We start from the raw sequence: 17,991 nt of genomic DNA, 5'->3' as shown, positions 1-17,991 counted from the left end.
AACAACAGCTCAAAAAGGTAATTTATTTTTACAAACAACACAAAACTCAGCACATGCTTTCTGTGTGTGTGCGCGCGTAGGAAGCTCACCCCACACTGGCGTCAGGCTCGCTCTTAAAATCCGTCTCCACTCTCACTGCAATGACAAACAGCTGTTAGAAACAATCAATGCCAGGTGATGTTCCTTACCGTTCTCATCTCCTGATCTCACTCACCCTCCACAAGTCAGCACTCAAACACGCCCCCACCACCACAGGCCATAGCTAATCAGTGAACAAGGGTAAAGAATGCTATCCCGTCTGGTCAGAAGGTCTACTGTGGTCAAAGAAAATGTTAATGATGGTTACGGGAGGAATGTGTCATAACACACAATGCAATCTGATTGAGCATTGAGGATGTGCTGGACCAACAAGTCCAATCCACTGTTGCTCCACCTCGAAACTTACAGGACTTAAAAGATCTGCTGCTAATGTCTTGGTGCCAGATACCACAGGACAATTTCAGGGGTCTTTACACCTGTCCACACCTCAGCGGGTCAGTGTATTTATCCCCTTTTCTCCCTAATATGGAATGCTTAATTCCCACAGCTAACTAGGTCCTCGTGGTGGAATGGTTACTCACATCAATCCGGGTGGCGGAGGACAAGTCTCAGTTGTCTCTGCTTCTGAGATAGTCAACCTGTGCACCTTATCACGTGGCACACTGTGCATGTCACCACAGAGATTCACAGCATGTGGAGGCCCATTCTATTCTCCGCGTTCCACGCACAAATGACCATGCACCCCATTGAGAGCGAGAACCACTAATCATGACCACGAGGAGGTTACCCCATGTGACTCTACCCTCCCTAGCAATAGATCCATGAAGCAGTGTGAAAATGCTCAAAAAGGTAGAGATGAAAGTGGACTTCAAGAGAAATCCCCCCCTCCCCCCACCATCCTGAACAGCACTTTGGCAACAGTGGGGTCATTCAGTTTCCTGGACTCTACCATCTCTCAGGACCTGAAGTGGGACACCCACATAGACACCATTGTGAAGAAGGCTCAGCAAAGTTTGTACTTCCTTCACCAGAAGAGGAAGTTCTGGCTGCCGCAGGAGCTTCTGACACAGTTCTACTCGGCCGTCATTTAGTCTGTCCTGTGTAGATCTATAACTGTCTAGTTTGGTTCAACGTCCAAATCAGACAGAAGGAAACTACAACAGACAGCCAGGACTGCTGAGAGAATTACTGGTGCCCCCCTGCCCACCCCCCAAGACCTGTACGTCTCCACAGTGAGGAAACATGCAGGTAGAATCACTCTGGACCCCACACACCCTACCCACTCCCTCTTGAACTGTTGCCCTCTGGCCGGTGCTACAGAGCACTGAGCGCCAGGACATCCAAGCATAAGAACAGTTTTTACCCTCAGGCCATTTTCCTCATGAACATTACACATGTACATACACCATTCTGTTATATATCCTATTATTTGTATGTCTATTAATTCTGTGACTCACTGTAATGTTCTGCGTGCAATTGTTTCTCCTTGTATCACCAAAAAAAATAAAAATTCCTTGCGTACGTGAGAACACTTCGTAATAAAGCTCATTCTGATTTGGATTACTATTTTTCATCAAAGGAAGACCCCCTTATGTATCCACGGAGCCTAAAACTGTTCCTGGAGTTAATATAGTCTTATACAAAATTGTAAATATCAGAGTGTGACATCATCAACACCATGTTATAATTTGAGTTAGAAGCCTATTCATGAAATTAAAAGTGATTTAAATAAAAAATAAAAAATTGTAAACGGTTATGGTTAGGTTAGGTATGTTGATGCATACGTCTTGTGGGACTATAGAAAGACAAAAGGTAGTGTGGCAGACCTCTGACTTTATTAAGAAGGAGGAAGCAGAAGCCGGGTGAACAATCCATGTAAGACATTTAATGGATACTTAACAGTGTATAACAAAAACATTGCTTTTCAGCAACACATTAAAACATGCACTGCTTTTCAGCCAACTACGTATAAACATAAAGAAACACAAACAGGCTTCATGCATCTCTCTCTCTCGCTCTCTCTCTCAAACTATGGCTCTTGCTCCTCTTTATCTCTCTCCCAGCTGATTGCGATCATTCTCCCCCAGCCGTCCCTTCTCATTGCTCGGCCACGCCCCCCACACTCGCCACATACCCCCATCGCCCGACTCAGGCTGGGGACCATCTGGGCTGTGCCTTGCCCCTTATTTTACATAATAGCATTGTCTGACAGACTTAAAATCATGAACCACAAAAGATCAGTAGCCTATGTGTACTTTTTGTTTACTCACCATAAGCTATTTTGTGTTTTTTACTAAAACTTTTTTATTACTAATTTACAAACTTGGATATAGTTTTATGGGTTTTATGATCACTGAATATAAAACTTTTTGATTTTAAACTAAAGGTTTTTACAAGTTTACATTTTTACTATTGTCCTTTGTTACAGGGGGGTGGCTCTTAGACACATCTCTGTTTTTACTTAAACTCTGAGATTGAGCATTTATGACCAAATAAATAAATAATGTCTTTGGTTGATTTCTAGCTCTACTTGTGCTCTCTAAACTAGTGTGACCAGTACATTTGCAATGGTAAAAGAAAATCTAACTGTTTACCTTAAAATATGATTATTAGTATTTTGATTATTTGTAGTATTGTTATTTTATTATGTTTTTCATAGGGAACACATACTCAGCAGGACATTTGTTTGTTGCTTCTAATAAAAAATTATGTATCTGTCATATGTAATATTATCAATAAAAACAAAATAATACAAAAATTAATTCTACATGTTAATTTTTTTAAAATGAAAGTCAATATAATTATTGTTTGTTGGCATGGGTGAAAATTAGACAGACCAAAAAGATGAAAAATGTAAGGACTTACATTGGCATCAATATCATGTCCCACTATCAGTGATATAAAAAAGGACAATGAAACAATATTTATAACATAGAATCTACACAGAAAGCTCTTATAAGGGACCAGAGATTCTACATTAGTTGGTCTTTTCTGTAAGTATTAAATAAGCCTTTTCTCTGGTATAAGTTTTCCGTTTAGTGTGTGGTGGTCAGTGGTGCCAATTTGGAGAATTTTTCACAAAATTTGGCGATTTTTTCATAGCTGCGACTTCTAATGATGTTTCGCGACAAGGAGCTATTTTGGCTATTTTTAAATATACTTGGCGATTTTAGACAATTAATTATCAAACATAAACGAAAAGTCATACTATGTGTTAAGAAGTCAGGTCTAACAAAATATGCACATCATGAGTGCAAATCCCAAAAGCAGGTGCATATGTACTCATTTGCATCACTAGGACTTTGTCTGTTGATGAGACTAAATGCACCTTAGCCTTTTACATTGCTAAACATGGATCAGTCAATTTACTACTGAGAAGATTTATGTCAAGCCCGTTTTAAAGTTGCTCCCGTAAAATTACACACTACTGTGAAATTCTTTGTGCCCATTTTATGTTTTTTATAATATTCACATACATTAGGCCTATATATATAGTGAGTTTTCTTATATATCAACTTTATATAAGACATTTTCAGAGGGAGGAGTTTGGAAACACTTCAACACAGAGTGAGTGTTGATGATGTTAATCGTGTGGGGGTTGTCAACCTTAACTTTAAGTTTCACAAACAAAAGTGTGAAAAAATTGGGTGTGTGTGGGTACTAGGCCTCTAAAAGTTGTGTAATTGAGAGAGAGAGAGAGAGAGAGAGAGAGAGAGAGAGAGAGAAAGGGGAGTAAAAATACTTGTGGTTAATCAGTTAGTGTTATTAAACTCTGGCAGACTCAAACCATTCTCTTGCTTCAGGCCAAAAGTCAACCTCTGACATTTTCACATGAGCTCTCTCTGGAGATTGTCACCAACGATCAGAATATTTTCTGTATGTGGTAACTTACCACAATGCTCTTTTAAATATCTTCAACAGTCAACCAACTCTCTCTCAACCATATCTGTCAGCTGCAAACCAACGGTCAACCAACTATCACTCAAAAATATCTGTCAACCCTAACAGTCAACCAACTATCACTTAAACACATATGACAACCACATCTGGTCAACCACACCCTAACTGACAGACACGCCCCCCTCATTAATCATTCTTATGTTATCCAGCATCTATTTGTGACATTTGCCGTATTATATTAACTACTTGCAAGTCTTTAAGCATGCACATCAGTCTTGTAATATGTAACTGGCTTAACCAACCCAATGACCAAGCCATTTTGCCTGGGAGAGGGCTAGACAGAACAAAGTTTAGTAGAAGTAATCTTTGCTGGATGTTAGCTTCTTGTAAATGCTATCTTGATCTCTAAGGCTGAGAACATGAATGTGGGCTATATTTAACTCAGTGTTTGGTTCAGCCGTTTACTGTGGAGTCAGCTGTCAGATGAACAGACTGAAATATGAGACAGGACTAGAACTTCTTCACTTTTCTCTGCACCTTATACCTACCCAGACAACCTGCAGTCAGGCAGGACTGCCGTCAGTTTAACTACAGCCTGGACTGAGTGCTCATTCCATATCCACTATTTCTTTATCTGTGTAGAAGACAACCTGTCAAAGAGGGGTGAGAAAGACTTTCTGCACACTCTTTGAGAGGGGAAGAGGGCAATAAGTTGTGCAGATTCTTCATGACGCCCTTTAGTCTTGGTGTTATCAGCCCAGTGGATTTTTTATTGTCCCCTCAGCTCTAAAAGGATACACCGGTAAGGCTCCGGTTTGTGAAACAGGTGCAGAGAATATATATTGTTTTGTCAGGTGCCAACTTGATTTAAGGAACATGCGTTGTGTTCTGGCTATAAGATGTTCTGATGTAACTTTATATACCGACTTTGCATTTCTTTAAACATGTGGACTTGTATTCTTGCTCCTGTTTGATGGACAGACATTACATGGTTGTGCCAAAAATACAACTGTCTGCAGAGCAGTTTTTGAGACATCTTGTTGATCATTGGTGCTACAGTCCATGGGTTCCAGCACTCCACTCTCAGCTCAATCAATGTTAGGCTGAATTCAGATAATTTTGTGTGGAAAGAAAATTTTAGATTAATTCTTTAAGAACTGAACACCGCATTATGTACAGCAAACTAGCATTATGTACAGCATTATGTATATTCAAATTCCCATAATCAGATCACATCAAATTAAGCAAATAAGTAAAAAAAATGAAAAAAGAAGTGGTCATGGTACTAAACTCATGGTAATAAATTCTATAAAATGTTTTTGCACTATAGCATGGTTTTACTATAGTTATATTGTAGTAAACGTTACTGAAGTAATCATGGTTAATCTTGTGCTTACTACAGTTTTACAACAAAAAACAGGGTTAAATTATGATTACTGTAGCAAAACCATGGTTACAATTTTTATAAGTGTTAACCAAAGTTTTACTACAGTAACCATAGTTGTACTATTACTCTAGTAAAACCATAGTTAATTTATTGTGAGGGAAACCAAAATAACTGGGTAGGATTGCAAAACTATTTCAGAAAATAAATTTCCTCTCTGTTTTCTAAGGGGCTCAATAACAATAAGCTAAAATATTTAAAGGTATTTTGCCAGTTAAAGAGATGGTTCACCCAAAAATTGAAAATCTGTCATACTTTACTTACCATCATGAATTCTAAACCTGTATGATGTTCTTTCATTCATAAGGATCTGTTCTGCAAACTGAGAGTCTCAGTCACTATTCACTTTCATTGTATCTAGCATCTAATTTTGTGTTCAAAAGATGAAAAAAGCTATAGAGGTTTTGACGGATGACTAAATGGTGACTACATTTTCATTTTTTGGTGGAGTATTCCTTTGAGCACACATATGGAAAACACATAAGTCTAAATAAAGAATAAATAATAGAGAATAAATAATTTTTTTTATTGCACTAACTGCACAAAGTGTGTTTTAAAATGTGACCTTAGATGTACTGTATATGTGTGCTAATTGTATTGCTGTCATTGGTGTGTGAATGTGTGTGTGTGTGTGTGTGTGGGTGTGTGTGTGAATGGGTGTGTGCAGTGTAAAGTGCTTTGAAACCGCTAAGGTTAAACAGGCACTATATAAGTGCAGACCATTTACCTCACTATACATAAATGCTACTTTTATAGACAAACCTTATGACAGTCCATTCTCTGTATAGTATATTTCATTGACTATTGAGTGAAATAAACATAATCACATTCATAAAAGTTGGATTAAATTCAATACATGTTAAGCTTGTAATAATTTGAACTCATGCCTCCTTTTATTTATCCATCCATCCATCTTCAACCGCTTATCCGAAGTCGCGTCGCGGGGGCAGCTGCTCCAGCAGGGGGCCCCAAACTTCCCTATCCCGAGCCACATTAACCAACTCTGACTGGGGGACCCCGAGGCATTCCCAGGCCAGTGTGGAGATGTAATCTCTCCACCTAGTCCTGGGTCTTCCCCGAGGCCTCCTCCCAGCTGGACGTGCCTGAAACACCTCCCTAGGGAGGCGGCCAGGGGGCATCCTTACCAGATGCCCAAACCACCTCAACTGACTCCTTTCAACGCAAAGGAGCAGCGGCTCTACTCCGAGCTCCTCACGGATGACTGAGCTCCTCACCCTATCTCTAAGGGAGAAGCCCGCCACCCTTCTGAGGAAGCCCATTTCGGCCGCTTGTACTCTCGACCTAGTTCTTTCGGTCATGACCCAACCTTCATGACCATAGGTGAGGGTAGGAACAAAAATTGACCGGTAGATCGAGAGCTTTGCCTTTCGGCTCAGCTCTCTTTTCGTGACAACGGTGCGATAGAGCGAGTGCAATACCGCCCCCGCTGCCCCGATTCTCCGGCCAACCTCCCGCTCCATTGTCCCCTCACTCATGAACAAGACCCCCAGGTACTTGAACTCCTTCACTTGGGGAAAAACCTCATTCCCTACCTGGAGTACGCACTCCATCGGTTTCCTGCTTTTTTATTTAAAAAAGCAAAAATCGAAGTTGCAGTGACGCACTTACAATGGAAGTTAATTTTGGAGGGTTTAAAGGTGGAAATGTAAAGCTTTAATTTGATTAAACCACTTACGTTAATTTTTCTGTTAAAGCTTGTGTATTATTTGAGATGTGAAGTTGTTTAAATCATAATTTTTACAGTCATTTTAGGGTTTTAGTGTTTGTTGACATCATCATGCCACAAAGTTGTAAAATTAGCTATAACTTTACACAGAAAAAATGTTATGCCACAAATCCTGTCGTTTGAGCTTAACTTGTATTGAATCAGAATATTAGTTTAATCCTTCTGATGATCATTCATGCAATGTTATCAGAACCACCTTATGCTGACATATATAGGATGAACACTTTAAAATAAAGTAGTATTTGCTAACATAAGTAAATGCATTAGTTATCATGAACTAAATATATATATTTTTTTTATATATATTTATATATTTTTTTATACACTTTTCTCCCAATTTGGAATGCTCAATTCCCACAATTTAGTAGGTCCTCATGGTGGTGCGGTTACTCACCTCAATCCGGGTGGTGGAGGACAAGTCTCAGTTGCCTCCGCTTCTGAGACTGTCAGTCTGTGCATCTTATCATGTGGCTCATTGTGAATGACACCGCGGAGACTCACAGCATGTGGAGGCTCATGCTACACTCTGCGATACACGCACAACTTACCACACACCCCGTTGAGATTGAGAACCACTATTCGTAACCACAAGGAGGTTACCCCATGTGACTCTACCCTCCCTAGCAACTAGGCCAATTTGGTTGCTTAGGAGACCTGGCTGGAGTCACTCAGCACACCCTGGATTCGAACACGCAACTCCAGGGGTGATAGTCAGCGTCAATACTTGCTGAGCTACCCAGTATATATATATATATACTCACTATACCCCCCAATATTTATTTTTAACAGATTTGATTAATCTTGGTTAATGTTATTTTGTTCATCACTAGTTCATGTTCAAAATGCATTAAAATATCCATTTTGTTTTTCATTTTTACTATATGTTGATATTAGAATCAGCATCAGAATGAGCTTTATTGCCAAGTATGCTTTCACATACAAGGAATTTGTCTTCCAGGGCACAAACAACACAACAACAAGACAGAAAATCTAAATAAAAAGCAGATAGAAAACATAAGTATACACAAAAATACAGTATATATATATATATATACATACACACACTTATGTACAAATACAAATCTGTTATTTACAGATAACAGATTAAAATTAACCAAAACAATTAATAAATCCTGTTAAAGTGTTGTTCATTGTTAGTTTATGTTTACTATTTTTGTTAACTAATGTTAATGCATACAACCTTATTGTAAAGTGTTATTGGATGACTTTTTGTGATTAAACTTTTGTAAGTAAAAACTTTATATTTGAGATGGCACTTTTTTAAAGTATTCCAAACTACTGTGAAGGATTTATCCTGCAACATGTGTTTCTAAATCTAACACACAGAAGGCACAACCAAATTAGCTCAGAGCTCTACTCAGGTTTCATTGTCTCTCTCTACACGAGCGCCATTGAAATGACATAACTTGGACCCACAGAAGGGGTTACACTCATGGTGATGGAAGTCATTTGAATCAATGGCCTGTTTACAAATTGTGCATTTAGTATCTAGGACAGAAGACATTGAGAATATAGATAAAGAGAGAGATTGTGAGAAAAGTTTCAGTGTTTTGTTTTGAGTGATGTTCATTTCCATTTTTATGGTCTACATGATTGTCTATGGCATATTTCTTGTCATTGTTGTTTACATTTTATCTATCATACAGTGAAGTTCAAAATTATGGCCCACATTGAACATCTGACATTCTGTAAGTTTCATGAGATAAGGCTGGGCATTCGTGATGAACTTTCAAAATATATTGTATTTATTGCCTGGGAGAAGGCACTCACGAGTTGTGATGTCAGAGCAGCCAGTCCCTTGAGACATATAGAAAGATATAAAAATTATAATGAAGCTTTGAAGAAAGTTATGATTGTTTTTACAGTTATTAGTCAATCATTTAAAATTGACTTACAACAACAACAACAACAACTACTACTTAGAAAATAGGGAGTAGAAATTCAGATATGATTTAAATATCAAGTGTAGAAATAAATCACACATGTATACATTAACCCTGTAAAGTATGACATATGAAAGAATTGTTAGAAAATATAAAGATTTTTTTTATTAAACAGTTTTTAGTACCATTAGACAAACTATAAAAAAAAATGTTGGGATGTGAGTGACTTGAGTTGCTGCCGGCTCCAAAGGAGGAGATGCCGGGCGAGTTGTGACATGTGACGGGAGCGTATTCCGCCTTGGCGATTTATATACTCTACCGTGGTGGTGCTGTCTGATCGGATCAAGACGTGTTTGCCCTGTATTAGCGGGAGAAACCTCCGCACGGCAAAAAATACAGCCAACAACTCTAGGCAGTTGATGTGCCAGCACAGCGGGGCCCCTTTCCAATGGCCCGCGACTGCGTGCCTGTTGCACGCGATGCCCCAACCCAATTTGGAGGCAACTGTGGTGACCAGGACGCATCGGGACACCTGCTGCAAGGGGACTCCTGTCCGTAGAAAGCAGAGGTCTGTCCAGGGTTTGAAAGTTTGGTGGCAGGCGGGGGTGATGAACACACGGTGCGTGCCGCGGCGCCATGCTTGTCTCGAGATTCGAGTTTGGAGCCAGTGCTGAAGTGGTCTCATATGCATCAACCCCAGCAGCACGACCGCCGCGGAGGACGCCATATGCCCCAGGAGCCTCTGGAAATGTTTTACGGGGACCGTGGTGCCCGGCCTGAACGCGGTGAGGCATTTCAGCACTGACTGCGCGTGCTTGTTGGTGAGGCGCGCTAACATTGAGACTGAGTCTAACTCCATGCCGAGAAAAGAGAGGCTCTGAACCGGGTTGAGCTTGCTCTTTTCCCAGCTGACCTGAAGTCCTAAACGGCTGAGGTGCCTGAGCACCTGGTGCCTTTGGGCGCATAGTAACTCTCGGGAATGGGCCAGAATGAGCCAGTCGTCGAGGTAGTTGAGAATGCAGATGTCTGCTTCCCGAATTGGGCAAGGGCTGCCTCTGTGACCTTCGTGAAGATGCGAGGGGACAGGGACATGCCGAAGGGGAGGACCTTGTACTGATACGCCTGGCCAGCGAACGCGAACCGTAGAAAGGGTCGATGTCCACACTTGCTCTGCAGTTCTGAAAACTGCAGGAATACTGCATCCAAAATACCACACTTGTAATGCAGTTCTACTGTTGCTCTCCAGAAATGCACTCGTTGTACATTTGCTGTACTTGCATAAATTCTTCAAAACTTGACAAATAACTGCAAACACAATGCAGGTTATTAGCAATCAGCAATATATTGACATTCAAATGTTTAAAAAGGTTTAAAATATTTAGTAGTGGTGGTGTAGTGGGCTAAAGCACATAACTGTTAATCAGAAGGTTGCTGGTTCAATCCCCACGGCCACCACCATTGTGTCCTTGAGCAAGGCACTTAACTCCAGATTGCTCCGGGTGGATTGTCCCTGTAATAACTGCACTGTAAGTCGCTTTGGATAAAAGTGTCTGCCAACTGCATAAATGTAAATGTAAATTTTAAAGATGTGCCTGGCCATTAAGACACCTGAGCATCAGCTCAGTATTAACGCAAAATTTCAAATTAAACATTCAATTGCAAATATAAAAGTATAAAATAAACATGAAAACCCTCTAATACAAATATTACTTTCAATAGACCATGTGAGAAGCAAATTTCCGGGTTCGTGAGATGATCAAATTCACTTTGCACCGTGAAATAATTGGCATCCGAACGCATTAATTTTATCACAGAGGAGCCATGCCAATTTTGTTTCACAGACATTACTCTGAGAAACAATGACCATCCAAATAGGGCTTTGTTTTGCTTTTAGAGCTATTACTGCCCTCATAACTATACTTCATTCGAATAGTCCAGTAAGACATTGGACGAGGCACCGAGGAAACGTTGGCCACTTCACTCCACCGAGTTGTGGAAATGTGTCTTTATTTTGCTGCGTGAGCATATGTTTTGTACAAAAAGTGAACGTTAAGAGGTCCTTTCTCCATCACTTTGATGCTCTGTGATTGCTTGTGGTGTGTTCAACTCTGTGTAAGGTCCCCCCAGTCGCACCAAGTGTTTAGATAGATCTCACACAGAGCTGAACAGAATGCCAGAATCTAATGTCAAATTGGTAATTACGTTAATCACGTTAAAAAAAATAAACTATGTGTCAAACATAGTAAATTAATCACTTTTCCCTGCCTCTCTAGAGCTGGGGAAGGGGAACACGGGGAGGGAAAAAACAGGAGAGGGAAAGGGCAAGGCAGAGCAACAGTGAGTGAGAGAGAGAGAGAAAGAGAGGAGAGAGAAAAAAAAACTCCCAGGGCGACCAGAGCAAGTCCTCCGACCCCTGGAAGATGGAACGCACCTCCGTGTTCTGGCAGCCGGTAGCGAGCCCCTCTGCACCTGGCAGCGGCTCCCCCACTCCAGGTGGCCGGCAGCAAGCCCCTCCTCCCATCGCGGATGGAGGCCATTCCTCCGCATCCAGGCAGCAGGCAGCCACTCCTCCGCCCCGGCGGACGGCCACGGCTGCTTCTGTAGGTGGACAGCAATGGCGAAGACTACACGACAATGCATCCCTCCTCCTTCCTGGGTTTCGGCACCAATGTAACAGGGTTAAAAATGGGAAAGGAGGAGGTGGGTATAGTCAAAATAATATTTTAATAAGAACATTTTTCAGTTCAGGTTTTCAGAGATACCAAATATTTGAGAGTTTGGCCATGACAACTACCTCTCCTTAGTCTATAAATATGGACTGAAATTTATCAAAGTTCAATTCAGCACATCAAATGCAATATGAATAAAATATTCCTTTTTCAATAAATAATTTTTTCAGATGTATTGTATGCACCAAACACGTTTTTGTTGGGTCTCAGGAACTTGTGGTAAGAGGACATCATCATAGCTTGTGATGTAAAATAATGTGATCTTTATAATGGCTGAGCAGGCTGCATATATTAAAATACGCAGAAATATTAGTTCACACTTTAAATATATCTATAATTTATAGGGTTAATTACAAAAGCCTTGTGTGATATATTTGCAACGTGGATGATCATTCCTGACTTTTACATTCATAACGGTCAAATCTGTAGTTCTAGTCACACAAATATTTCAGTTCATCCTAAGCACAAATCAGATTTCGAAATTTCACTTCCGCAGATGGTCGGAACTGTTTTTAAAGGAAAATATCTGGAAAAATAGTACTTTTCAAGCTTCAAGCCTAAATCAAATTGTAAATTGAGCACTGTGGGCACTGCCACTGAAGTTGTTTTATGCTACTAAGCGAAACTTCTGCTCTTTGAAACCGGAAGTGTGATAAAGGCCTATAAGTAACCCTCTCATAGGTTAATTTCCCTGAAAACTGTTAACACTGTTTGTTTTAACATCCCGGCCTGCTTGACACAGCTATATTGTCTCGACCAATGATGTGAATTTGGAGCTAGACTACCTGGTTTACCATTGGCAGACAGGAAGTGTTCAGGAAACCGCTAACAACAAGAATGATTCCACAATTCAGCTTTAAAGACTGTGCATGTGTTGTTAACTGTGCATAAAGTCAAATTCTTCCTTTATATAAAAAATAAAAAATGAAATCTCTTTATTAGTCTTTTTCCTTTTTATGTTAAAGTGTCTCCTGCTGGGCTCATCAACACTCTCTGGATATACTGGAAACATGGCACAGTAAGAGACATTGTGGCTCAGAGAGATTGCAGTGGAAATTGTGGGATAGTTCACCCAAAAATGAAAATTCTGTCATTAATTACTCACCTTAATGTCATTCCAAACCTATGACTTTCTTTCCTCCATAGCAAAAGAAGAAACTGAAGCCTGTGTTGGTTGATCTTTCATGCAATTAATTTTAAAGTGGCCTGAAGATTTCAAGCTTCATAAAGTATAAAAGTGGCCTATATGACTTGCACTATTCTTCATAAGCTACATGATAGCTGGTTGTTGAAACAGATAAAATGTTTCATATAGACTAGACTACTATACGTTTATGGTACTTGTGTGTACTATTTTTATGTAATTGTAAAATAGCATTGAAATTTGTCCATATGCATTCCATGGAAGACAGAAAGTCATACAGGTTTGGACCAACATGAGGGTGAGCAAATGATGATTTTTTTTATTTGGGTGAACTATTCCTTTAAGAAGTTCCTCAGTATGCAACCCCATGAATAATTAATTTGATTAGCAATTAATTCTAATGTTTGTGTGTATTTACACAAAAAAAATATTGGTTTAATTGATTCTAAGTACATTATAAATGTTTGTACACTGTCTAGAAACATTATGTTGTCATACAGTGGTATACTTTTTTGACATGATCTTTATATATTGTAATTATTCTTACATTTCCAGGGTCCAGAAAAAAACCTCAACTATGTCCCTGACTATCTCATCATGTTCACAAGATAGGTCCTCCTCCTGTTCTTCTTCATCTTCCTCTTCTACATTACAGCAGAGACACTCCAGTACAGTACAGCCTCTCTGCATTAGTCCTCGGGTGGTAAGAACAAATGAGGTGACTGATTAGGTTATATACATTTTCAATACAAGTAAAGCTCATTTCACAGCATTTGTGGAATAATGCATGTCGTTTACCACAAAAATTTATTTGGAATTGTCCCTGCTTTTTAAAAATAAAAAGATCTGGATTACAGTGAGGCACTTACAATTGAAGTGAATGGGGCCAATCTGTAAATGATCCAATACTCACTTTTTGAAAATTATAGCCCCAATACATTAACAATAAGCATGTTTATATGATTTTAGTGTGATAAAATTGCTTACTAACCTTTTCTGTGTTAAGTTATATACAATTATTTTTTTTATTTTTTTTTTTTGTGTCAGTGATTCTTCTTTTTACACTGAACCCAGAATATTCCTTTAAAAAATAATTCTAATGTGCTTATTTGTTAGGCTACTAAACTTGGGCAAGAAAGTGTTGCACTTGCACTGATGAGAAACTCACCAGTCTACACTATATGAACAACCATTTCTAGACACCCCATTTTAACCCTCTTATGGTCTTCGGTCATTTTTGACCAGAATCCCTTTTGCTGATTTAACATAAATGGTTTCCTTTATCTGAGCGGTACAAGACTTGGGGACTTTTCCTCAACTTAACATAAAAAAAGAGGAAGAAAAATGGGCATGATTCGACAAGCCTAGGTGGTCGAGAAATAAAAAAGACCTTTTGTCTTCGTGGTCAAAATTGACCGACCATTGAAAATAAATGTTGAAGACCATAACACAAGTTTTTTGATCTGTCAAATACAATCAATAAATCAGAAAAAAAAACACACACACAGAAATTAAAGTGTGAGAATATAAAACACCCAGAGTGCAAAACATAGACACACACACACACACACACACACACACACACACACACAGATAAATAAATGGTTGAGAATGCAGAACACATACACTCATACAAACCTACACAAAGAACAATTTCTGAGTGACCCCAGTGTATGAAAGTATACCTTTTCCACTGTGGGAATGTTTATGCTTCATTGCAGGTGTCTCACCTTTCAGACAAAACACAGTATCTTTCTGTTATGGAAACAAAGACAATTTCTTTGCTCAAAGTTATAAATGTGGCTTCGTTGAGCCTTGCTCATAGTTCATTCTCTAGCAGCACCATGGAGAAACGATGTACTCTTCAGGAGAACCTGCAGCCATATCCTGGCTAATATTGTCACATGATTTATGTCAGATTATTTATATTTCTTTACCAGATGGCAGCAATCTACCTCCAGTATATATCACAGTCTCATATTTTCTTCATTTTCAACTTATAGAACTGTGGGTTTTTACTGTAGTAAATTTTAATACAAGAAAGGGTATCATTATTATCATTATCATCATCATCAAATAAAGAAAGTTACACCTTTGCTCATTCTGGTCATTTATGAATCCCATAGAAGGGTTTGAATGAGTTTGGCTGTACCATTATTTCCATTGAAGACAAATCTTAATGCTACAGTGGCATTCTAAAGAATGATGTGCTTCCAACTTTGTGGTAACAGTTTGGTGAGGGCCCTTTTCTGTTCTATCATGGCAATGCCCCTGTACATTAAGCACCATTAAGAAATAATGCATCAAGTCTGGAGTGGAAGAACTTAACTTGCCTGGATGAAGACCAGACCTGAACCCCACTGAGCATCTTTTGGGTTAAATTGGACACAGACTTTGAGCACGGGTCCATAATCCAACATCAGAGCCTAACGTTACTGGTGCTGTAGTTTCTAAATGGGAGAAACTCCTTGCAGCCAGGTTGATTATCTAGTGGAAATATCTTTTAGAAGAGTTCAAGCTTTCATAGCAGCAAAGAGAGGACCAATTCCCCATTCATTCCCAAAGATGCTTCGATTCAAACACATAATGCAGTCCAAACATACTTCTTGTCCGAACACAGATCTAAGTGTTGTTGAACTCCTGTTTTTTTTTTTCATCCTTTTTGTACTGTCTAGGTTCTGAGCCCAACCCAATGTTCAGGGAATGCAGGAGTATCTCCAACATTTGTCAAGGTAATGCAATACTTTTATTGAGTTTTTGAGTTTGAGCTCTTGTGGAGTGTTATGTGGTTCTGTTTCTGCAGTGTCTTCAAGATGTGAGCACAGTGAATGGGCAGCTGGTGGTTCTGGAATGTAGAATTAGAGGAACTCCTCCACTGGAGGTCTCTTGGTACAGAGAGCATGAGCAAATCATCGACTCTGCAGATTTTCGCATTCTTAGAAAGAGTGAGTAAAAGTTTGCATACATCTGAAACTGATTATCTCTCATAATATCTGCAGTTTGATACATTTCATGTTTAAAGGAATAGTTAAAAACATTCACATTTATTAACTCTCCAAACCCATATGCTGTTATTTTTGTAATTATTTTATGGAACACAAAAACTGAAATTGTGGAAGAATTGAGCCCACAACAGTTTGTAGTAACCACATCTATCAAGCTCCAAAACAGGACCAGACACAAAGTCGTTTTTCACTAAAACATCTACCTCTCGACTGAAGCTCAAGTCTTGTCCACGTTTGCAAAAATATCAACAGAATAACTAGGGCAGTCTCCAGCAAGGCTTCACCATAGTGATGTTTTTCCTGCACCATGACTGCAATATGTTTTCTTATACATTTCTTATACTTACAATATACTGTACATATACTACTATCATATCCATACTTTAGGTCCTCTAATCCAACCCCATTACTGAACCTAACCAATTATCAATAATATAAAACAGAGAGGTACTGTAAACTTAGTCACAATCATTTTATTTATGACTAAAATGCACTTTAAACACATTCAAAATGACTTATGCTGCATTCAAAGTCCTCCGAAGTCACAAGACATGACTGAGGTCACAGCTGTCGCAACAGTTCTCGAAGTGGCAATTTATTCATGTTCATGAGTGCAAAGTCTTTTTAGCAAGTCAGTCCACTCGGCGGCCATCTCAGGAATGCTCTCGGGCAGGCTGGGCAGCTATTTTTCTATGTAAGCAAGCTGCATACAAGTACAGCTCCTATCTACTTGAATGGGGAAAGACCGAAATCTCCATTAATGATTGGTCAAGGTTATGATCAAAGAGCACATTCCAAATCAGCAGTAAAGTCTGACAACACTAGTATCATAAATTGTGCATCTTTACCTCAGTGTATGCAACAACAAAAAAACTATTTTCCTGTCTAGCTAATGCGCATGCTCGTTCTCGAGTTGATTGACAAGCAACGCTTGTATCTAAAAGGTGATTTTACCAGTGAGGAGGGGCTTCCTTTTCTACATCCATTGATTGTTGGGCATCCCTATTTTAATAGAAATAGCCCATCTCTGCTGCTAAATAGTCTACTTTTGTTTTTCTCATTTTTGGGGCTGCAACTCAGACATTCTGAAAGCTCCCTTGGTGTCCCAAGGCAAAAAAATACAATAAAACGATAAGGTAATGAGTAATTGATGATAGAATTTTCAAATCTTTTTATTTAAAAAGGTATTTTAAACCGTTTTTATTCATAATTTTTTTTATTAAATGTCCCTAAACTAGTTGAATACGACATCAGAGTGACATTTATCATACAGATCAACCGCAACGTTTGGTGGTGCAGGCAAAAAGTCCCTCGAGTAACATTTGGCATGGGTATTTTGAAATAATGGTTTGAAATTTGAAAGTGAGTAAATAATGACAGAATTTTCATTTTGCATGAACTATTATAAGAGTAATAGGGATGAGATCATATTACTGTATAGGCAAATAATCTTAAACTACTCACTGGTTTTCTGTCCTTTTCAGAGGCAAGTTCAGCTTCTGTTCCTGGTAAGTAGACTTTTGTCTGTGACTGGTGCATAAATGAATGGACCTTTTCTTCTATTGAGTGATACATGTATTATTATTTTTTGTTATTTTAGACTTTTAACTTTTCTGTGTTTTGTTGCAGAGGAATTATGCACCCTAGTTATAACAGAGGCCTATCCAGAAGATTCTGGTATATTTAAATGTATGGCATCAAATAATTTTGGGACAGTGTCATGCAGTGCCATGCTTGAAGTTTATACAGGTAATTTCTTGTATGTAGAATTGTAGACATTTCTTCCATGTATGTTTACAATGCACAAATCCATTTAAATTAAGTTCAGTCATGACAATTCACTGAATAAGTTTTAAAGCATTATGATGGATAAGACAAGTTAATAATATATAATAATAATAATAATAATAATAATAATAATACAAATATTATATTAGTATAATTAATACTATGGATAAGACTTATTAGTAGGTTTGGTCTTGGTGGCTAGATCTGCCTACGCTGCAGCAGCTGCAGAGCAATTATGAAGACTTGCTACTGCTAAACACAGAGGCATGAGGGCTCTATTTTCATAACCGT

At 38.9% G+C, this 17,991-nt stretch overlaps 1 protein-coding gene across 4 annotated transcripts in view; it reads left to right on the top strand.

Moving 5' to 3' along the window:
- The first annotated feature begins 4,440 nt into the window (after nt 1-4,440).
- LOC127659488 (myotilin-like) overlaps nt 4,441-17,991 on the top strand; it is a 67,346-nt gene continuing 53,795 nt past the window's right edge. The window contains exons 1-7 of one of the 4 annotated variants that reach the window (XM_052149339.1): nt 4,441-4,741; nt 12,729-12,781; nt 13,463-13,625; nt 15,583-15,639; nt 15,711-15,852; nt 17,397-17,420; nt 17,542-17,661. In XM_052149339.1, the coding sequence (XP_052005299.1) occupies nt 12,774-12,781; nt 13,463-13,625; nt 15,583-15,639; nt 15,711-15,852; nt 17,397-17,420; nt 17,542-17,661 (514 nt within the window). In that variant the 5' untranslated portion in view covers nt 4,441-4,741; nt 12,729-12,773. The remainder of the gene's footprint in view (nt 4,742-12,728; nt 12,782-13,462; nt 13,626-15,582; nt 15,640-15,710; nt 15,853-17,396; nt 17,421-17,541; nt 17,662-17,991) is intronic. The other 3 variants (XM_052149337.1, XM_052149336.1, XM_052149338.1) reach the window with 3 other exon arrangements.

The sequence above is a fragment of the Xyrauchen texanus genome, chromosome 19 (assembly GCF_025860055.1).
Source record: "Xyrauchen texanus isolate HMW12.3.18 chromosome 19, RBS_HiC_50CHRs, whole genome shotgun sequence".
Lineage (NCBI taxonomy): Eukaryota > Metazoa > Chordata > Actinopteri > Cypriniformes > Catostomidae > Xyrauchen > Xyrauchen texanus.
The sequence above is the reverse complement of the archived record's forward strand: the minus strand, read 5'-3'. Positions and strand labels throughout refer to the sequence as shown.